The sequence below is a fragment of the Papilio machaon genome, chromosome 13 (assembly GCF_912999745.1).
Source record: "Papilio machaon chromosome 13, ilPapMach1.1, whole genome shotgun sequence".
Classification (NCBI taxonomy): Eukaryota; Metazoa; Arthropoda; class Insecta; order Lepidoptera; family Papilionidae; genus Papilio; species Papilio machaon.
Window position 1 is genome coordinate 655,022 of NC_059998.1, and position 22,538 is coordinate 677,559.

At 35.9% G+C, this 22,538-nt stretch overlaps 3 protein-coding genes across 4 annotated transcripts; 1 reads left to right on the plus strand and 2 right to left on the minus strand.

Annotated features, from left to right (window-relative positions):
* Positions 1-1,567: 1,567 nt before the first annotated feature.
* Positions 1,568-10,375, minus strand: LOC106719309 (protein HID1). Its single transcript, XM_045680488.1, has 17 exons — positions 10,216-10,375; positions 9,934-10,147; positions 9,286-9,431; positions 8,959-9,012; positions 8,354-8,553; positions 7,745-7,886; positions 7,600-7,671; positions 7,013-7,207; positions 6,848-6,938; positions 6,162-6,392; positions 4,265-4,429; positions 3,721-3,850; positions 3,523-3,626; positions 3,107-3,306; positions 2,665-2,786; positions 2,178-2,336; positions 1,568-1,788 (listed from the first exon to the last, which is right to left on the minus strand). Exons 1-17 carry the CDS (start codon positions 10,279-10,281, stop codon positions 1,725-1,727), a joined length of 2,355 nt encoding a protein of 784 aa, XP_045536444.1. The 5' UTR covers positions 10,282-10,375; the 3' UTR covers positions 1,568-1,724.
* A 123-nt stretch (positions 10,376-10,498) lies between these two features.
* Positions 10,499-11,832, plus strand: LOC106719311 (acyl carrier protein, mitochondrial). 2 transcript variants are annotated; one of them, XM_045680484.1, is made up of 4 exons: positions 10,499-10,752; positions 10,938-11,048; positions 11,080-11,193; positions 11,411-11,832. In XM_045680484.1, exons 1-4 carry the CDS (start codon positions 10,591-10,593, stop codon positions 11,588-11,590), a joined length of 567 nt encoding a protein of 188 aa, XP_045536440.1. In that variant the 5' UTR covers positions 10,499-10,590; the 3' UTR covers positions 11,591-11,832. The 2 variants fall into 2 exon arrangements, with proteins under 2 accessions (XP_045536440.1, XP_014369109.1); XM_014513623.2 differs by lacking the exon at positions 10,938-11,048.
* A 795-nt stretch (positions 11,833-12,627) lies between these two features.
* On the minus strand, positions 12,628-18,881 carry LOC106719336 (protein chiffon). Its single transcript, XM_014513664.2, has 7 exons — positions 18,652-18,881; positions 18,496-18,581; positions 15,903-16,097; positions 15,539-15,645; positions 15,316-15,453; positions 14,108-15,243; positions 12,628-14,032 (listed from the first exon to the last, which is right to left on the minus strand). Exons 1-7 carry the CDS (start codon positions 18,689-18,691, stop codon positions 13,002-13,004), a joined length of 2,733 nt encoding a protein of 910 aa, XP_014369150.2. The 5' UTR covers positions 18,692-18,881; the 3' UTR covers positions 12,628-13,001.
* Positions 18,882-22,538: the final 3,657 nt, after the last annotated feature.

The window sequence follows — 22,538 nt, forward strand, 5'->3', positions numbered from 1 at the left end:
ATTTAAGTGTGGAGTGCAAAAATAATCATACTAAACAGCCCTAAATAACATTTATAAGTCAACTATATTGTAAGATATAAAACATCTATTGAATAAGGTTTTTTATAAATAAGAATTACTATGGTAGCAGTATTCATAAGATTACATTTAGACAAATTATATTTACGTATAAAAGATCTCACGAGACATAAGAGACGTTGCAAGTATAAATTCTTTATAGGACATGTTTTAAATTCAATTAAGATTTTAACAATCGACAATATTTTGAACTATGATTTAATATTATTATATGTAATGGTGAAAGACCTCTAATAAAGCCGATTTTTTTATTTTTTCTTTCAAATTAAAGGCAGCAGTTATATTACTATTGTATTTATTTCATAAGACACTTCTGATTACAAAATGACAATTTTTATATGTTAATGATTCAACATCAAATGTAACTTACCCCATACTTTTTACTTTCAAATTTACTGGAATGTTAAAAATTCTTTAAATATGTGCGCAAAGCTAAATGAATAGAAGCGCGAATTGTAGAATTCGAGAGAGCAAGAACTTGTCATAAAACCATGAGATATCTAAATATTGATTTGTCGTGCAAATCGTTGTTTTTCTCTACGGTAATTCTTCACAATAACGAATCATGCACTTGAAATACTTTGATGTTTATCTCAAATAACTTTAATTGCCACCAAAATTTATTTTTATTGGCTATTAATATAAAGTAAAAGTTCCCGCCAACCGCCAAAAAACAAAAGATGATTTTGACAATGACATCTAAGTTTAATGTTGCCAGAAATTAAGCAAAATATAAATTAGACTTAATGAAATAGTGGTAACTGTTTAAATGCAATCATTTAATAAAATAGGCAAAAGAGTAGTGAGCAAAAGTACAGTAGTGAATAAATATTGTATTAAATTAACCAATGTTCAATTTTGTTCGTTCAAATACGAACAGCCGTTACTGATAAATATTCTTTTATTTAGAGTTCTTTAATCAAAAATTATCTATACATATTTTTTATTTACAAAAATTATAGATAATAAAGTTATAAATTACATAATTTTTTGTCAAATAAAATATTTGGCCCGATGAGTGGCGCTACTATCGCGGTTAGTTATAACAGAAAATATTTAAAACCTACATGGACATAGAAGATGACTTAAAAAACATGACATGACAGCTACAGTACAAAATCTTGTAACTTTTTTGACGTTGACAGAAGAGCGCTAGTGGACTATCATAATTTAGTTTGGCTTTTACTCACCGGGCCTTATTTCCTTGTCGGTTTATAACTATTATTAAAGTTAAAAGAAGTCATATTTTCTTTATTAACTAACTAGTCAGAAACTATAGTAAAATTGTATGAAAGTCAGACTGAGAGTTCAATTTAATCAAAGATAACAATATGAAAGTTTGTTCGACTGTTTCGTGTAGAGGCTAAAAATTAAAAATAGTGTTCCGAGTTATTTAGTACCTACTTCCTTGAATAACTAAAGTGTGAAATTCGAAAAAATACATATTTTACTATTAAATATGTACTTTTAAGCTATCTAATTCCGTTAAAATAACACTAGCTTAAAATAAATTTGCAATTAAATAAATAGTAATAAAAATTAAACAAAATCAGTGTTGCCACTAAAATATATGTGTTAGAAACATTATAGAAATGCATATAATTTTTACTAAGATTATCTACCGGGCGTTTGCCCGCAGCTAAGACTCACACGCGTTGAATCTCGAATAGTTTCACATCAGTGTCGTACCAGATTGGGGGGTCCACATTCCTGTACCGAGCATTACATAAAAAAAAAATTACATAATTATATATTTCAGTTATTATATAATTTATATTGGTATGTGTAAAATTTTACTAGAAAAGTGCAGTTTAAAAAAATTGTAAACATTTTGTTTTGCTTTTTATTTTTTCGTTTTGAGAGCTAAAATTTTATATACAGTGGAACCTGGATAAGGAAGAATCCAAGGGATAAGGAAGAGGAAAAGGGATTTTTCTAACTTTTAGAGATTTCTTTCTAAGACTAGTTTCTCGCTTATGGAGATCATCGGACAATGACTCTCGCTTATTCAAGTTAATGTTATGTATATTCTATGTGAAATATATTTTAGGAGCTGGATAAGAACTATTTTTGTATTTTTGCAGAAATACATTACGTACCTGATGTATATAACCCCCCACATGTAAGTGCGGAACCAGGCGGCGGTGCCAGCGTTGGCCTGATACTTGCGGATGAGGATGGGATGCGGCACCGGCAGCAGTCCCACCAACGTACCGTGCTGCAGGAACCGCAGGATCTCAGACTCATCCGTCAGACCCCTAAGACAAGGCATATTTTTTAAATTCAGTACTCACTGAAGATGAATGATAGAAAGAAAACATGGGCATTTTGACCATATTTATTAATCTACTAGCTTTTACCCGCGACTCCGTCCGCGCGGAATAAAAAATAGAAAAGAGGGTAAAAATTATCCTATGTCCGTTTCCTGGTTCTAAGCTACCTGCCCACCAATTTTCAGTCAAATCGATTCAGCCGTTCTTGAGTTATGAATAGTGTAACTAACACAACTTTCTTATATATATATATATATATAGATGATGGAATGGTTCGCGGTTGGTATAATCTGTAGGTATAGGTTGTACTGACTTGTCGATGCATATCTTCTCGACCTGCGGCACGAGGACCTGCAGCAGACGCATGATGGTCTGCAGAGGAAGACGGCTGCGCCAGCTCGCCACCCACTCGCCCGTCGCCTGCCACCCCGCACGCTGCACACACACACACAAACTCTATCATTTATTATTTATATAAACTTTACTTTTAATTCTACTTAATTTTCTATAATTTTTTTTTATTCTTATAAAAGATTGATATAAAAAAATGTGAGCCGTAATTGAACGCCTGGCAGATGTGTAACATCGTGTGTGTACAAGTAATATGCATAAAAGATAATATACCTTAGTATAGCGTGGCGACCCGTCGCCACGGCAAGCGTCGCCACGCCAACAATTCGATTTACAAGTGAGCCTATAGATGTTTCACAGCAAAAAATCCAAGTTTTTTATGAAGTTAGATTTAAGTATTTAACCTGTGACACATTATCATTGTTATTCTCTCTGTTGTCTGTATCTTGGCTGGTCTTGCGTGCGGTCCTGTGGTCCTTGTCCTGGTCCTGGTCTTGGTCCTGGTCCTGGTCCCGCTCGCCGTCCTGTCCGTCGCCCCCGCTGCGTGTGGGCAGCAGCTGGTCCTTGGGATGCGCCGACTCGCGCTCCGTCATCGATGTTATTGCTAGTAACATAACCTTAAAGTTTTACTTAAATCCCTAACTCTAGATTAACTACCGTACTCAGAATCATTAAGGGATTTCCTTTTGTGTCTGTTTCTTGTAACTTGTTAGTGTTCATGTAATGAGGGCATTGTCAGTGGGGGTGTGTTAGCTGGGATGTGTCATTGGGGGTGTGTTAATGGGCGTGTGTCAGTGAGGATGTGTAAGCGAGGGTGTACCGGGTGTGTCAGGCAGCGTGGCATTGAGTGTGCCAGGCTCTGCAGGCTGCGCGGGACGAGATCCCTCCATCGCCGCCTCCTTCACTGACTCCGCGCTGCGAGACCTGACAACATGCAACTTGTGAGTTGGAGAAAGACGTATATATTAAAGGGGGTGGGGTTAATGATGAATTAAAGGGTGGAATATTGAGTTGTTACCTGTGCAGGGGTTTGGCTGGTTTGGCTGCTGCGAGTGAGCGCGCAATGGCGTTGTGCTCGTGAGGCAAGTTTGCCAACGCGTGGAAAACTCCCCGCTTGCGGATAATTGTGTACACAAGATTTGAATTACCTACATACAAAAATATTACATATAAGGTAAATTATAAAAAAAGATTTGTGAGTAACAAGTTTAGATACTTGTTTTTCGAAAGAAGACATCGTGAAAATGCACAAATGTATAAAAGAAAATTAGAGATCGAGGATTCCCAAATATTTGGGAACTTAAAGCATTGCTAATTCTCACTCTGTCTTCTATTGACCTAAGTCAGAATTAATAATAATAATTGCTCTTAAAAGTAGGTACTTTGACCATTGAGGTCTGTGGTAACAGTTCATTTTGGAGAAGGGGGTCACTTGTACAAAATAATTTGGGGATCCCTGTTTTACATGTACGGATTCAATCAATCCTAATTGGACCAGTATGTCTATGACCTAGTCATGCCTAACTTAGGGTAGGTTCCAAAAAGTATTTGTGGGTAGTCACCATCGAATTGATACTGTATCATATTGTTGAACATCTCGAGCAGGAAGAAGACGAGGTGGTGATGATGCGGCTGCGAGAACAGGAACCATGGAGTGCTGAATGCCTCCAGCAGATGCAGCAGCTTCGTAGACGCAACCATCGACAACGTCTTCAGGTACGGCGACACTGACCAACAAAAAAAAAAAACTTGTGTATTTAATAAATAAAATCCAGCTCGAAGGACCAAAAACATGTACTGAGCTCTATAGCACTCGTTGTTGACGATTATATTCTATATCTAGGCCAAATTTCATCCAGATCTGTTTAGTAGTTCTGGAGATACCTTTTAACAAACATACATCCATCCATACATTCGCATGATGTATTTAAAAATTAAATACATCACTACTCCATAGATTTAAAAGCAGAAAATTTGACATTTTAGACTAGATCATAAATTACTATCTTTTACCCGCGACTCCGTCCGCGCGGAATAAAAAATAGAAAACGGGGTAAAAATTATCCTATGTCCGTTTCCTGGTTCTAAGCTACCTGCCCACCAATTTTCAGTCATATCGATTCAGCCCTTCTTGAGTTATAAATAATGTAACTAACACGACTTTCTTTTATATACATACTAGCTTTTACCCGCGACTCCGTCCGCGCGGAATAAAAAATAGAAAACGGGATAAAAATTATCCTATGTCCGTTTCCTGGTTCTAAGCTACCTGCCCACCAATTTTCAGTCATATCGATTCAGCCGTTCTTGAGTTATAAATAGTGTAACTAACACGACTTTCTTTTATATACATACTAGCTTTTACCCGCGACTCCGTCCGCGCGGAATAAAAAATAGAAAACGGGATAAAAATTATCCTATGTCCGTTTCCTGGTTCTAAGCTACCTGCCCACCAATTTTCAGTCATATCGATTCAGCCGTTCTTGAGTTATAAATAGTGTAACTAACACGACTTTCTTTTATATACATACTAGCTTTTACCCGCGACTCCGTCCGCGCGGAATAAAAAATAGAAAACGGGATAAAAATTATCCTATGTCCGTTTCCTGGTTCTAAGCTACCTGCCCACCAATTTTCAGTCATATCGATTCAGCCGTTCTTGAGTTATAAATAGTGTAACTAACACGACTTTCTTTTATATACATACTAGCTTTTACCCGCGACTCCGTCCGCGCGGAATAAAAAATAGAAAACGGGATAAAAATTATCCTATGTCCGTTTCCTGGTTCTAAGCTACCTGCCCACCAATTTTCAGTCATATCGATTCAGCCGTTCTTGAGTTATAAATAGTGTAACTAACACGACTTTCTTTTATATACATACTAGCTTTTACCCGCGACTCCGTCCGCGCGGAATAAAAAATAGAAAACGGGATAAAAATTATCCTATGTCCGTTTCCTGGTTCTAAGCTACCTGCCCACCAATTTTCAGTCATATCGATTCAGCCGTTCTTGAGTTATAAATAGTGTAACTAACACGACTTTCTTTTATATACATACTAGCTTTTACCCGCGACTCCGTCCGCGCGGAATAAAAAATAGAAAACGGGATAAAAATTATCCTATGTCCGTTTCCTGGTTCTAAGCTACCTGCCCACCAATTTTCAGTCATATCGATTCAGCCGTTCTTGAGTTATAAATAGTGTAACTAACACGACTTTCTTTTATATACATACTAGCTTTTACCCGCGACTCCGTCCGCGCGGAATAAAAAATAGAAAACGGGATAAAAATTATCCTATGTCCGTTTCCTGGTTCTAAGCTACCTGCCCACCAATTTTCAGTCATATCGATTCAGCCGTTCTTGAGTTATAAATAGTGTAACTAACACGACTTTCTTTTATATATATAGATTTCATCAATATGGCGTCAGATCTAAGGACTGGTAAATATACCGTACCATTGACAAGAATGGTGAGGAGGCAGTCGAACAGCGGCTGCAGACGCTGGTGTCCGGTGGTGATGATCTTGTGGAAGACGACCACAAGCAGGTCTGCATGTGTGCCAGTGAACACTGCTATGTCCATTGGTACAGCGGCTGCGTATGGCTTGTTCAGCCTCACACCGAAGTTCCGCTCTCCTGACAGCAGCAGCAAGATGAACACCCCAATGTGCATCAGACCCACACGAGCTACACAATAGGTACAAAAATAATTATTAACCATAGACAGATAGAATAAAAAAATTGTCTATGTGTTCTTCTAGACTATGTTCTACATCTGTGCTAAATGTCATCAAGATCTGTTGATTCCGGAGATACCTTCAAACAAACATCCATCAATCCATCCATCCATCCAGATATAGTATTTCATACATGTTTGACTAACAGAGAGTCCATTTTCGGTGTCATTGTTTTATAAATGACAACATTGAGGGAAGTTACTCAAAGAAACGACTTTCGGAGCTTCTTTTCGCCTCAATCTTGGACTCTAAATTAAGAATCTATGGTCACTTATATTTTTTTACCTTTAACTTAGTCTATTCTAAAGGTAACAAGATTTGAAATGGGGTATATAAGACAGTTACGGGTAAGCAATCTATGCCATAAAATAATTACAGTACAAGTACGAAAAAATGACAACTAACATTGATCTGCGCGTGAGTCGTTAAGATGATAAAGTATAGGCACCAATACTTCTAACACATCGCTACTCTTCAACACGTAGTACATGAATTTCTGAAAAACAAAAAAAAATGATAAAAAAAAACATATCTTTCTATCACTTATCCTACTCTACCAGTTCCTGTTACCTTATTAAAGTCGCACATCTTCCAGAACAACACAAGCAGCTCCTGGTGTAAGGCTACCTTCTTTGAGGAGTTGGGTAAGTATGTCTGCGCCAGTGGATTATTGAGCAGTCGTGTCACACCGCGCAGTACAAACTGAAAGTCCTCATCGCGGTGGATGCGGGACAGGTAGTTGATGAACAGATTGTCTGGAAGATTCTGTAACAAAATATATTAAAACGCCATCTAGTGATTTAGTTTACTGTATACTTGGACTTAAAAAAAACTTGTGAGCCGTCATGGGACGCCTGGCAGATGTGAAACATCGTGTGTGTACAAGTAATGTGCATAAAATATTAAATATTATAATTAAATAAATAATAATGAGAATGATAATAATGATAAGAATTATAATAATGATTATAATGAATATAATGATAATAATTTAATAATGATAATAATAATAATAAATAATATACAATATTAAATAATATTAAATATTATTTATTATTATTAGTCGCCACAGCAAGCGTCGCCACGCCAAAAATTCGGTTTACAAGTGATCCTATAGATGTTTCGCATCAAAAATTAGAAATAAATTATTAACTCACTTCCTCTGAATCTCCATTAATTACGTTATTAGTGTCGTGGTCTAATGTCACTATCAGCACTTGCAAGGCCACCTGTGAAATACAAAATTAAAATAATATCGATTGTCTATGTTTACTCTATGGCAGCTCTATATGTCTATGGTACCTCTACTAGCGGCTCGAGCGTGTCGGCGAAGAGCAGGTGGTTGTACGGCAGACCGATACCGACCGGGTCGTACGAGCACACCGTGTTCAGAAGCGAAGTGAACAGCGGCAAGGCATGACGGTTCTCCGAACTTGTCAGGTAACTTCGAGGCAAAGAAAAATATCTTACTAATATTATAAATGCGAATGTTTAAACAGATGGATGTTTGTTTGAAGATATCTCCGGAACGGCTCAATGGATCTCAACGAAATTTGGCACAGATGAAGAAAATAGTCTGGAAGAACATATTATAGGCTATTAATAAAGTTTATTTTTAACTCGGCACGGACCAAGTCGCGGGCGACAGCTAGTTTATTATAAATTATAAACAAAACTATAGCAGATGTGTTAAACTTGTATACCAGTTTTCCTTTATAAAATGAGGGGATGTAACTGTAAATCATTAGTCAGTGGCTTCCATCTTAAAATCTCATTTTTTAAAAAGTAGAAAGAAAGATATTGATCCAAATTTAAGTATGTATTTGAAAAAAAATTGCAATTCTTAACAAACAAGTCGTCAACGTCCGTTCATTTAATATTATATTATTTCATGTTGAAGGTAGAACTCACGCGATCCATTTATTGTGATGCGCGGCAGCGAGGTGTGCGGGTCTGTATATAGTTTCGCTGCAGCAGGTGAGCAGCAAGCGCAGCAGCTCAGCGCGGGCCGCCTCATGCTGCGCACTCCGCGCCGGACTGCGCGCGAACCCAACACCTCCCGCCCAGATGTACTCGCAACTGTCCAACGATGACAGCTCTTCGGCACGCTCCTACCAAATACAATAAAGAAAATCTAAATCTTGTTAACAGCTCATAACTTATAGAAATATATACCAATACTTTGTGAAAAATCTTACTAATTTTATAAATGCAAATGTTTGGATGGATGGAATTTTGTTAAAGGTATCTGGAAAGGCTCAACGGCTGAAATATGGCATAGATGTAGAGCATAGCCTGGAAGAACACATCGGCTACTAATTTTTTTTTTTAATTCCGTGCGGATTGAGTCGCGGGCGACAACTAGTTTCAAATAAAGTTAAGTAATATCATGTAAAAAAAAAATTACAACGTGTCTATGGTTACACTTGCGTTAAAGCTATGAAGTTTTCCAATCAATAAATAAGCCAAACAGTGTGATAGGAAGATAAGATAAAAACTTATCAACTAATACTCACAGGACCGGACCTCTTTGTGCTGGTCACTGTGAAGTCTGGACAGAACAGAAGATCCTGCAAACACAATATTTATTATAATTATACTAACAATGCACATAAAAGCAATCTACTACGTATTTCAAATAAGACTATGCATGTAAATGATCTTGATCTGTCAAAAATTAATAGAAAAATACTAAATTCAACAAAAAAATAACATTTATAGAAAACTCTTTAAGCTAGCTTAAGTTGAATTATCCTAAAATGTATAATAAACCCTTTACAAAGTGATAGAAAAATGACATAATAACACTAAAAGAAATTCGTAGATCAAAAATAATAACTTACACAAATAGCATTGATAAGTGACTGTGCCAGAGGAACAGATTCATTTTCACCAGCAGCGGGCAGTGATGACCAGAAGAAGCTGTGCCATTCTGGTTCCTCCAACATATATGGTAACACACGGGTCAGTAGTCGAGCGCAATTCAATGCTGGAATCAAAAGATATTACTATGTGTAGTTATTCCTTGTGTTTCTAATCAGCATTTTCATTATCAAGAACTTATCAATTCATTACCATGACATCCTGAGGATGCCACAGATATGCTCTAAGTACTGCACCAAGCTATTGTGATCATGGAAATATATTTTTTCAACATTTTTTTTATTATTAATATTCTATGCTTTACTGTTATTACTTATGGTAAAAATTCAAGGCTGAAATAACAATTGTTATCTGTTTTTCCAAAGAAATTAAAACTGATGATTTTTGTATCAGTGTTTGAGTAGAGGAAACACATGTCTTTAATTATCTAATCTAATTATAATTTCATGTATTTAAGGTTTTTTAACATGTTAACATGATCCTTCCATTAAATTGATTTCATTTTATTACAAATTCAATTGTTCAATGTTTTTTTATGAACCCAATTGTCATATGTTCTATAATTAATAAGAGTTTTTGCGTTTGAAAAGAATAAAGCGACATTATACCGTTTTGTTGTTCCCGCTGTGTTCTACAGCTATTGTCTACAGTTTTCACCATTTTTTCAACGGCCTTGTATACAAGAGTGGCCAGATTGTTCGGCGATTCTTCTCGTAGCGCCCGTATTTCAGCGCCAGGGACCAATGTGAAAACATCCTGTATGTTTGTTACACTTTCTGACCAGAACTGGTCCCAGAAACTATCATCGGTGGCATCGATTGGCTAGAAATAAATATAATTAATAAAAATATCGAGCATTATAAACAATAAAAAGATTAACGTTTTAGTACCTGTGTTTTAGATGTTAGCTGAACTACAGCCTTTCTAAAATTTAATTTTGTATCAGCGTTACCCATGTTCGATATTTGTTTAATTATTTAAAAACAATAAAATCATTTCCAACATACGTACACACAAAACAAATCGAATTGAATTTGACAAATGACAACCAACGACAACTAGTCAGTGACAACATGCAGATGAAAAAATTAAAAAAGGGTTTGCACTGGCCACAAGTCTTAGTGGACTTTGAAATTTTATCTGTGAGATTTTAGTCGAAAAATTATTTTATACTCTATAGCACTCTACAGGAGACATTTCTCGGCTGTCGATTTTCCGAATTCTGCATTCTTCTTTTGTCTATGAAGATATAGAATTGTGGCGAAATGGCTGCTGCGAATATTGTTCGTAGTGCTTTCAGTGGATTATTACGCAAATCCACATCTTACAGAACTCCGGTCGTATGTAGGCTATCTACAGTAGTTGCTGTACAAAAACTTCGTACCGTACAATCCATTGCTAAGATAAACTACCAAGTGCAAAATGGGGTAAGGGTCTTATCAATCAATACAATAAACTTTTTATTTCGCTTAACTTTTACGTGAAGTTTTGATTAAGAAACCTTATTTAGTGCCAAGGGCAAAGGCTTTATTTTTATTTTGCGCAAAATGCAATATAACCTCAAATTTGTTATTGCATAACAAAAATGTACATAACTGCATAAATTGTTTAGGTATATGCCCGACAGTACTCGTCCGGTGCGCAGGCTAAGCCATCGCCGCAGGAAATTCAAGAACGAGTTATGAAAGTGTGCAAGGCTTACGACAAACTGACTAATAGCAAGGTACTGAACAATATTTTAAAATTTGTTTCAGAACGCGAAACTCTGCGTCCGCAACTACAGTGGTGGACCTCCACTCACCCTAGACTTGATTAGGAAAAGAGTTCTGCTCGTACTCCAACTCTATGACAAAGTTAAACCTGAGAAGGTAGTTTTTCTACCATAATGTAAAGCACTTTTTAATTTGGTATAATATAGTTAGTTAATGTCATTTCTTCTCTCAAGAATATGGTTACTAGATTTATTTTAGACAAATGCTGAAACAAATTGAACACAATCTTTTTGGATTTGGTACAAACAATGTTACTAATTTAGAAACATTTAAAATATGAATTTGTACTAAAAACTTTTGTCCTCTATTCCAGTTAACTTTGGAGTCCCACTTCATGACAGACTTGGGACTAGACTCTCTTGACCATGTAGAGGTGATCATGGCTATGGAAGATGAATTTGGTTTTGAAATTCCCGATGGTGATGCAGAGAGGCTGGTGAGGCCCAAAGATATTGTTCAGTACATTGCAGATAAAGAAGACATTTATGAATAAAATTTTCGTTTAAAATAAATCTCAACAGTCTTAGACCAAATGTGATTTGATTTTAAGAAACAAATACTTTTTACTCACAATTGGTCTAAGGTTTATTGTGATTCTGCTTAGTTTCTAGTTTGTTTTGTTTAACATGTTTTTCAGAAGAATGAACATTGTGAAAGAAATTAAGGAACATCTATGTGGTGGGATGTAAAAAGTGTAAATTCCGTTTTTATTCAATACAGCCTTGTTAGAATAGATGAGTGGTTTTTCATTTTCTCTCCTCTCTTAAAAACTATAAAATTAAAATTATCTAAAATTAAAAAATATAAAATTCTTGTGTTGGTTCGAACTTGAACTCCTCCGAAACGGCTTGACCGATTCTCATGAAATTTTGTGAGCATATTCAGTAGGTCTGAGAATCGGCCATCTATTTTTCATAACCCCCCCCATTGTTTTTTTTAAATGCGCGCGGACGGAGTCGCGGGCGACAGCTAGTATTTCATTAAATATTTATAAAAACCGAAACTCGTTTTTATGCGTTTCAATACACATTCTATTTTTAATCTTCATAAATTGAAAAATTTTCAAAGTTAATATAAAAATTTGTTTTGCTCTACTGCAATCTAATTTATTTTTCAAGGTTTTTATTAAAAGTTACTTTAACAAACATGAATGTAATACTTTATTGAAATTCGTAACGATTTTTACTACATTAAGATTTTTAAAGATATTTTATAATTTATTAATTCAATTAAAAGTTTAATTTTCAAAAATATGTAGTACCTGTTTTGACGGGGCCACAGAAATACCAAAGTAAATTTTTATTATGATTAAAAAGGTAGAAAGACACTTTTAGTTTAGAATATTGCTTTAATTTTTTTAGATTTACTGATGGTCTAACAACTTCCATTCATCAAAAGGGAAATCATACCGACACATACAAAAAAACATCAACTATGTACACAATAAGCTCAAATAATGCAACAGACACTTTCAAAGTAACATTGAAGTAATATACAGACATATTTACATTGAGGCTTGACAAGCCTTGAACGTACATATTATACACTTAATTTATAAATACTGCATCTCAAATGTTCAAGTATCAACAGCAACTATGTTTCCGAGAAAAACAGATACGGATATGTACAAAATAAATTATACACGTAAATAAGTTACAATCAAATATTGGAAGTTAAATATCTGTAGGAATTGTTACTTTATTTTACAATGTCACTTGAAGCTAGATTCTTCTGTCTGGCATTATAACATGACTAAATAAATTAGTTTACACAAATGACGAAAAATTTCGACACTTCGCGAATGAGACTATAACAATAGTGATCAACAAAACTATAACAAAAAGTCTTTTAATGAAATTATGTGTTGCGTGTTGCGAGGGCAACAGCGGGGTGTCCACCGCGCGCTACCTGGTGCGGTTGGTGCGCACTCGGCCGGCGGAGCGCAGACGACGAGCACTGTTTGCCTCCATCCTTGACACTCTCACAATCGGCTGCAACCAGTCACCAATAGCTAGCTGTGAACGCTTCTTTTTACTATTTTTATCTTTTTCCTCTGTCTCCGATGCAGATGATCGAGATGTCCGCTTGCATTCTTTCTCTTCAGCCTTACTTGTTTTTCTTTCTTCAGTTTCATTATCAGATTTCATGGTATTATCAATTACTGTAACATTTTTTTCAGTCTCTGAAAGGCTATGATCTTCTTCAATAATAGTATCCTGAGTGGTTTCATCATCGGGTGGTTCTATAGAAGATGTATCTAAGCTTTCCGCTTTTTCCGTCTCCATGCTGCTATTTCGAGAATTTTTCCTCACCTGTTTTCTTTTGCTGGGCCATCCAGTCTTATTCTTTTTCTTAAATTTACCCTTTTTACTCTTAACCTCAGTATTAGAGTTTTGCTTAATTTCATTTCTAATTATATCACAATTTTCACATTCAGAGACTAAGCTGGAGACATCTGGAATGTTAGTGAACGTGGTAACAGTCGTATGTCCTTCCATGACGTCATCGGGCACATCATAGTCAGCCACATCCTCAAACACTTCGGACAAAAACTGCTGCATCCTTTCAGATGCTTCTTGACTCTCAGACTGTATAGGTTCCACTTTAGTATTGCTGTGAGTGTCACTAATGGTGTCCTCGGATGCTGTAGACTTTGCATCCTCGGCGTGTTTCCGCCGATGTATCAGTCCGGCAGACCCGAGTATTGCTAATGTAGATGCGTGTTCTCTTGGCGATTTTCTAGGATGTTCTAATGCCATTAAAGCTAACGTACGCTTTTTAATCCTCTGCTTCTTCATACCTCGAGTGCCGTAAGATCGCGATGGACCAGGTTTCTCTTCTTGCTTCACTAAGTCGCTGAGTGGGCAACATTTTGACTTTAATGGTGGTAACTGACCAATTTCATATGGTAACTTTGGTGATCTAGAGTATAAAGCTGTAAAAAAAATAAATGATTTAAAATGCGATTAAAAACATAAATATGCTTATTTAAATAAAAATACACACATACCAAAATACTGTGGCAAATTCTTTATCATTACTTTATCTTGATCTTGACGCTTAAACGTTTCGAACCATGGCTCACTGTGCGGTACAGACTCAAAGGCGAACTCTAAATTTTCTACAGCAGGAGTGTATTTCAGTCTTCCATCTTCCCACTTCATACATTTCTCTGAAAGCTCTTCTCTCAGTGGACTTATCTCAGCTTCGGGCTGTTTCAGAGGCTCAGCAGTTTCGGGCGGAGACGCTTGCTTTGGTTCCGGCGGCTTCGGTGGGGGGTCTGCTGCTGGACTTTTATACTGCAACCTTCTTCCTCTTTTAGTACTGACTGATGTTCGTTTTTTTCTTTTTCTGTTAGGCTGTGGCCAACTTTCCTCCTCTGATGATTCCTCTTTTAGAGCTACTGGCCTCGCCAACCTCTGTCTGTCGTTCAATGTCGGTGGTTGCGGTGGTGTTTTTCTTTTCGGCCTTGGTCGTTCTTTAATATCATCCCCCTCACTATCGTGATCGTCGGACGATGTTGAGCTGGTTGAGCTGGCACGTTTTGGAAACATAAATTGTTCAGCTTCATCACTGAGAACTGACAGTTCTGAACGTCTTACTTTTCTAAACTTAACGACTAGAGGTTTTGTGCCATTACACGACGTAGGTGAACCTTTCGTTTTTGTTGCGAAACCACCACTCGATCGCAACTTTGTGCTCACTCCGACTACTTTGTAATACTGGCGACCTTCCGATATCTGAGACTCGCTGGACCTCTTGCTGCACCGAGTGCTGCGTTTTGTAACTTCATCAAGAGCACCGTTTCGTTTTGGACTTTTATCATTTATTGTAGAGTCAGGAGACTGGGAGCGTTTTGAGCGTTTGTTCTTAGGTTCCGTATCTCCATTGCAGAGTTTACGAAGGGACCTACGTTCACCATTGACGGGCGTCGCCTTGTCAAGGAATGTGGATACGTCAGCGCCTGAACTTATTAACGTATCGAGTGCGATAAAGTTTGTATGATCCCTAACGAACGCCATATGTTGCGGCGATCGCCGATGAATAGCCGCGTCCACATAGTCCGTGTTACACATTTCACAGTAACCACCCTTTGGTTCCTTTTCCTCCTTGTCCTTTATTCGAGGCCGGCTTTTTCTAGTCATTCTGAAATATAAGTTACTCTAATTAGAATATTAATGTAATTTTTAAATGAATTCATGTTTAGATGGCACTTACTTCTGACCTGGGGTATTCTTAATTGTATTAGTGAGATTTTCTACTGAGTCTTTTTTTTCCTTTTTTTCTTTGGGAGGATCAGGCTCTAAAGATATTTGGGGCCATTCATCAAACTCCTTGAAAACAGGTCGGCACAGCCTGGAATTTGAGATGGAAATTATAAATATTCTTCAGAATCATAAAATTAATAATCATATACTGCACAATCTAAATTTGTCCATACTTGTCCAAAAACTCAATCTTGATAAAATGTTTATTGAAGAGCCTGACATGCGATTTACGCGTTGCCGTGAAGAATGTGTCATATAGCTTATCCAATAGACTTATAGCCTGAAAGTTTAATAAATATATTGTAAAAATATATAATGTACAAAGAAGAAAGAAAAGAATAAGTAAACAGGACAGATAAGAAGTTAGCAAATAGTTAAAGAATAAGGTTAGTAAAAGGCATATGTAAAATTTAAAATATCTAATAAATTAATTATATGAAATTTGTTTTATTTTTATATAAACATATTTTTTTAGTTCTGTTATTTATTTTAATTTCTTAATTGGTAAGATTCGTTAAATAGCAAAGATCAGTGTACCTTGTGTACGGTGAGGTGCACGTAGGCGTGTGTGAGCGGGGGCGCAGGCTGGGGCTCCGGCCGCAGCCGTTGCAGCATGGCATCGGCGCGCGCCCGCCCCTCACGCCGCGCGCATCGCGCCGCGCCACGTACACTCGGCGCCTCGCGGGACGCGACCACGTGCGTCACACTCGGCGTCAGGAACACCTCCTCGCGCTGAAACACCATATTTACTAATGATATACTGCAATTCATAATACTTTTAAAAAACCTTATGGGAATTTCAAAACAAAACCTTGTACAAAATTATAAACAAGCTGCTAAGGTTTGCAATACATCCTACGCACATTTTTTTCCAACTGCAGCGAGCTTACCTAGCACCCACCTGTGAAAACATGCATTTGCAGCTGCAGCTGCAGACATGAACCCCAATGAAAATTAACAAAAGCTTTGCAGTTGCATATATATATATAGACCTTGTACTAACTGAACAAATTTAAAAAAAAATTTAAAACATTTCATAAAATAATTTCATTGAATAATTTGAAATCATAAAGTAAAAGTCGATTTTATTAATCTTGAAAGTGAAATTGTAAATGTTTCATTTAAGCTGTGTGAAACAAAACACCTAATTCAGGTTTCTATGTAATTGTAATAACTAACTGTTCAGAACTATAGATATAGATCAAAATGTAGAGGTATTTTGATACTTTAATTTGGAATAAAACCTTTACTTTCTATTTAAGGTTAATTTTTATTTCCATTCATATTGCATGAAATAAAATAATTTATCCGGAATATAATTTTTTGTGCATTTTAAATTGAATATACCTACAAAATATTACATAAAGATCTTTTGTTGTTTAAATTTATGATTATCATTATGTTAAAATATTGAATAGTAATAAAGAAGCATGACCAGTACTCAAAGTTTATTAAAATATGCAAGAATCCAATACATGGACAAATATCGGATGGAAAATTAAGAAAATGATTGAGTAAAAACATCAATAATATTGATTACTTGAATCATTACTTGTAAATGAATATGTTTTATTAAGTACCAATTTCAATTAATTTGTTTACAATGGCAATTATTGTAAAAATATGATTATAATTGGGTACATGAATTAATAAACTGGTGTTGTCAGCATTGAAATTGTTTTTACTGATTAAACAGGCTAGTGAATAAATGAGGCAACTTTAAGAGCTGTCACTTTAAAATTGTTGAGTACAATGTGAAAGTCAGCAAAATATAAACAAGTTGACCCAAAAACGTAAAATGCATGTTGCAACTAAAGTGTTTTTGTTACGAACACACAGAGACAAAATATACGACGGCAAAGTTACAAGATCAACAATTTTATCTGTACTAAGAAATTATTTGTCGTGTGGCCGGAGTGAACGCGAGATTGCCGACGCCACATACACATCGAGATTTCCTTGAAATACACTCGGCAATACGGACGCTGGCCCAAAGCATCGCGCCGAGCGCGCCAACGGTCCCGCGCAAAAAAATAACATCCAAACATCTTTATACAAAACTAGCCCGTAACCGTATAATCTTAAGAAACACAACTCTTTGACAAGTATAAAGCCATATCAACTGTCAAAAATTAAGCATACACAAGGGTAAGCTAAAGAAAACTACATTTAAAACGACTTTTAAATGGATGAAGTGCAACGCAGCATATACAAGCGCGGCGCGCGGCCTCGGGCCGCTGCATTTTGCGTTACGGCGGCGGCTGTAACGCGAGCATACAAAAGATGACCTAAAATCAAACGCTGACTACGCGCCTAACTACTCACTAGAAGAGTACAGTTTAAAACTATTTTCTATGCAATTCTGACAAGACCATTATGTCAGTATTCTCATGTGGGTATCGTATGAGGCATATACTTACACAAAAGCCGTCCGCGAGGCCCCCGCGCGCCGCTTATCACAAAAATAAGTAACTATATACTAGTCACTGAGACGTCCACTTCGTCACTGGTGATTTTATGTTGTATTTTTGTATATAAGGAACATATTTATATCACTGAGTATATTATGCACTTGAAAACAATTTAATATTCAATTACGATAGTGTTTAATGTATTTTATCAACATTTGCCAAATAAATTCGTGAAAGCAACAACAAACACAAATCTGTCACACAAGATGGAGATATATGTTTAGTTCCCATTTCGTTCACCGGCGGCGCTAGTTGTGTGGTTAAGAGAAGACATTTCATTGGCTGATGCGCTACAACCGTTCCATTTCGATAATCTTTTCCATTCAATTATTCATGCAAATTTATATTTAATTTTAATACGAATAAAACAATTTTTGTATTTACAATAGAGTCAATAAGTTAATAGTATCATACGAATAGAATTTTCATTTTGTTTTTTTTAATGTTTTGATAATTTACATTTTAAATTACAATAATTTTAAATAGACAATGCTTATAACGAAACTGAAATAATGTGACAAAATAAAGGATAACCAAACACAAGGTAACCGGAGAGAATGCTCGTAAAATTATTTATAACCAACGGGTTTGCTGAACATTTATTGTGATAATTCTTTAATATTCATGGAATTAAACAATTTAAAAATAGTAAAACTTACCAAACCCATGTCTTGTAACCGCCTCGATATAGATCTAGATAGCCCTGGATCTTGGATATCCAAATAAAAACAGAAACTTTTTCTAACTGAAAATATATAAGTCATTTAATAAAACAGATAAAATTTAATGTATATAATTTTTAGTCACCTGCACACCTTTATTATATTTTTCTTGGAGATTTATAGGTGACACCATGGCTGAGTGAAATTACTATTCACTAATGATAAGATGTCACGTATGTTTGGGAATTCTGTCGCATGTTCTATTTCTGTAGAACTTTTATATTATCCTTATGTTCAACTTTCAATGATTATGCAATTGTTATATTTGAAAATTTTGAAACCAACATTCTTTAGCTAGATAAATATACACTGATTCTCGTACAAGTACACCAAATGTCAATGACAGCTGTGATCAATAGACTATTCTAAATAAGTCAATGATCTATGGTTCAAAATCGTTATCCCAATCGATAATTTTTTTTCCTTTGTAAATTATTATTTAAATATTAATTTGTTAATTTAATTGTTGATGGTACTAGATCGGATTTTAGATACAAAACAGACAACTACTTAATTTATGTACTAATTATCTTTATGTTACATAGTTTGCAATGGATCTATCCTGCACTTTTTTAAAGAAATTCTGAATTAGCCCAAAACTTTCATATCTCTAGTTTCTTGTTTCCATAACAATTGCGAGCTGAATAGCCCAAATGTATTTCTGTCCATTTCGATAATCCTTGCACGCTAACCGACATTGGGTACGCCACCGGCCAGGACGGGTCTATGTACGCGCTATCGATTGACTTATATCGTTATGTACGAGGTATATAAAGAGGGCGTCATTCGTGTGCCTAGATGTATAGGCATCGACCCGTTTATTTTGTAACTAGTCCTATTTAGGTCAACTAAATGCAATTTTATTCATTGTCTCTGTTTTTGTTATTCGAACTCGAATGATCATTAATTTAATGTTTTACTCTCTTTTTTAACATACAGACTAATTAGCAACAAAATGGTCTTAAGGAAATTAAAAATGTTAGACTTTATACAAAACCGTAAGAGTTAAGAAGTTATTTCTTCTTAACTACAAATGTGTTTGAAAAATACACTACTTAACATTAGACGACGACGTTATGATCAAGCACTAGTTTATACAGTGTAATAAAAAATTAATAAAATTGTAGTGTCTGCTTGTAACATCGAAAAATATAGATATACATTTCGTACACATGATGTATTTGCGTAGCTAATAAAGAAAAACTAATAATTAAAACTTTTATCTGTCTGTCTGTCCGCAAGGCCGCGTTTGTTTCGAGTAAACTCCACAACGGCTGGACCGATTTCGATGGGACTTTGTCGGGTGGGTAGCTGATGCACGCGGGACATATTATAAGCTACTTTTTTAAATTCTACTCTGGCGAAGTTACGAGCTACCGCTAGTACAGTATAAAAAGTATTTTATGATCCGTGTCTTTAACTCTCATCGTAACTCAATACAGGCTTTTGGAATACTCATAACAATAGGGAAGTTGTATATTTTTAACACTTTTCCATCAGCGGTCGCTTTTCAGAACTATCTTATTAATATTATAAATGCGAATGTTTGGATAGATGGATGTATGTTTGTTTGAAGGTATCTCCGGAACCGCTGAACGGATCTTGATGAAATTTGGCATAGATGTAGATGTCTGAAATAACACATAGGCTACTTATTAAATTTTCTTTTAATTCCGCGCGGACGGAATCGCAGGTGGCAGCTAGTATATAAATATAAATTTAATATGTAGGATGGTTACTAAGTGATGGATCTGCTTGTCTGTGCTATACTTGTTGGTACGTTTCATGTTTATTGAATGCAGTATCAAATATTATTAAGAATATTGAGAATTAGTTGTTTTGAATTCGATATGCATGAGGGCAGTGAGGGTGGTGCAGGGAGAACAATTTTTGCGCGGGGAGCACCCTCCCCCGATTTCGTCGGCAGCCGATGACAATTTATTGATTGCAATGACCAGTGTCCGTTATTTTTGGTCAGAACATTCACATATGCTACGAAGCGTAACCTCATTTCCTAATAGAAAGGTTTTACACTCGAAAATTACACAAAATGGCTATTGACTTTAGTAAGATATCCACTTTTTATTTATATCATTAAAGCTGGTTGGCATATCAGCTCAGTTGAAGTTATAAGCTGGCTATGTACTGTAAAATGAATAGGATAGTCTACCTATCGCATTAGCAATCGATAATTTAAAATTGTGGGTTTGTTATAACTTTCCGGACTGGGAGATTGAATTCGTGTAAGTACTCTTTCAGAGTGCCGGCGGGCGCGGGTGCTAGCGCGGGCGCGTGTAAATCAAAATGTATGCAGACGCCATTTGCGTTCACAGTGCTCCCGCGAGCTGCGCGTCTTCATGAGGCGGGCGCGGGCGCGGGCGCGCGTGGCGCGGGAGTTTCTAATGGCTCAGTCCGCCCGTATCGTTCACAGTGATATAGCGTCTGTTAGGCGACTACGCGTGTGGTTCTAAACCATTTTGATTCACCCGCCGAAGCGTCGTCAATCGTCATGGATATCAATACTGAAGAATTTATAACTGCAGTACAACATCGCACTGCTATTTGGCAAAGCAAACATCTGCAACATTTAATAGTAATAAATCAGCGTATAATACATAAAATTCTCCAAAATTTTCTCTTCCTTTATTTAAATCGTGTGTGGCAAACTTCTATATTGAAATTTCCATTTCAAGTATGAATTTTCCATTAATAAAAACAAATCTTCATCCATGTCTTCTAAATACGTAGCAAAGTTTGAGAACGACCTATCACATGTGCAATGACACTCCTAGCTCGATCGCCACTGTGAATACGCAGACGCCAAGACCCGAGCGCCCGCGCCCGCCACCGCACCCGCTAGTGCAGTCTGAATAGTACCTAAGGAACCAAATGGGACATCAAGAGTTCTTGATTTTCGCTATCGTTATGATTAACAATCTTTTTAATTTTCGTATTATTAATTATGTTATTGATTTAAGTATTTTAATAAGTTATATTTTTCCAAATTCAACTATAGTTGGTTTTAGGTGTGTAAATTGAGAATCTAGGACGCTTGGCACTTAGTTTCACACACTAGTACTAGATGTCACTTAACGAAACCACTTCTGTTTTTCTATGTGAATATTTTTAATAATAAAATTAAACATTTTATAGATGTCTGCTGATCTGCTTAATACGTGAATGTTTCGAATAAGATTGGACAAGTCAATGACCTTAATTTTTCATTAGTCTTACAGACAAAGGATGTTTTAAGAAATACTAGAAACGGATATTTCAACGAAAATATATCATTCATTATCAGCTCACTATACATCCCCACCGAGGGGCTCAGAGCCTACCCCAAGTTAGAGGTGACTAGGACATAGTCAACACTGGCCCAGTGCGGGTTGACTTCACACATATTATTGAATTTCTTCTCAGATATGTGCAGCACGACGATGTTTTCCTTCACATGTAAATCGAAAAACATAGTGGTACATGGCGGGATTCGAACCCAGGACCTGCAGATTGCAAGACAAGTGCTTAACCCGAGCAATCGCTCAAACGTATTTTTGCTATGACGTCATAATACGTCACATGACGTCATTTACACATTCTTTTTTGAAAAGGCAAGAGTAAATATTTTAGTTTCAAATAAAACACATCAAGCCCGTTTATAATACACTTATATTTAAAAATAATATTAACAATTATAATATTTTATATGTAGCCATTTTGTAAAAACTTATATAAGTAGTTAAATACATTAATATTTATAATGGTCGTACGTAAATATAGAAACGAGACACCCTAAATATATATATATGCGCCGAGTTCACAATGTCTGAAAATTCAATTGTCAAGTATTTTAAAAAATAATATTTTTAGTAAAAGCTGTAGATAAAAATACACTGTATTATAAAACTTTAAAAAACAAAGCAATGTACATACAAGTACAGAAAATGTTAAGGAATTAAAAAAATACAATTTGTACAATTCAC

Bases quoted from the DNA above. Each gene is read 5' to 3' on its own strand.
- LOC106719309 (XM_045680488.1), bottom strand. From the start codon at position 10,281: ATGGGTAACGCTGATACAAAATTAAATTTTAGAAAGGCTGTAGTTCAG. The intron at 9,432-9,933 runs GTATAATGTCGC...TTTTGATTCCAG, and splicing joins ACAGCGGGAACAACAAAACG to CATTGAATTGCGCTCGACTA. The intron at 8,554-8,958 runs GTGAGTATTAGT...TGTATTTGGTAG, and splicing joins GCACAAAGAGGTCCGGTCCT to GAGCGTGCCGAAGAGCTGTC.
- LOC106719311 (XM_045680484.1), top strand. From the start codon at position 10,591: ATGGCTGCTGCGAATATTGTTCGTAGTGCTTTCAGTGGATTATTACGC. The intron at 11,049-11,079 runs GTACTGAACAAT...AATTTGTTTCAG, and splicing joins ACAAACTGACTAATAGCAAG to AACGCGAAACTCTGCGTCCG. The intron at 11,194-11,410 runs GTAGTTTTTCTA...CCTCTATTCCAG, and splicing joins ACAAAGTTAAACCTGAGAAG to TTAACTTTGGAGTCCCACTT.
- LOC106719336 (XM_014513664.2), bottom strand. From the start codon at position 18,691: ATGGTGTCACCTATAAATCTCCAAGAAAAATATAATAAAG. The intron at 15,646-15,902 runs GTACACTGATCT...TTAAACTTTCAG, and splicing joins TGCACCTCACCGTACACAAG to GCTATAAGTCTATTGGATAA. The intron at 15,454-15,538 runs GTATGGACAAAT...CTCAAATTCCAG, and splicing joins AAGATTGAGTTTTTGGACAA to GCTGTGCCGACCTGTTTTCA.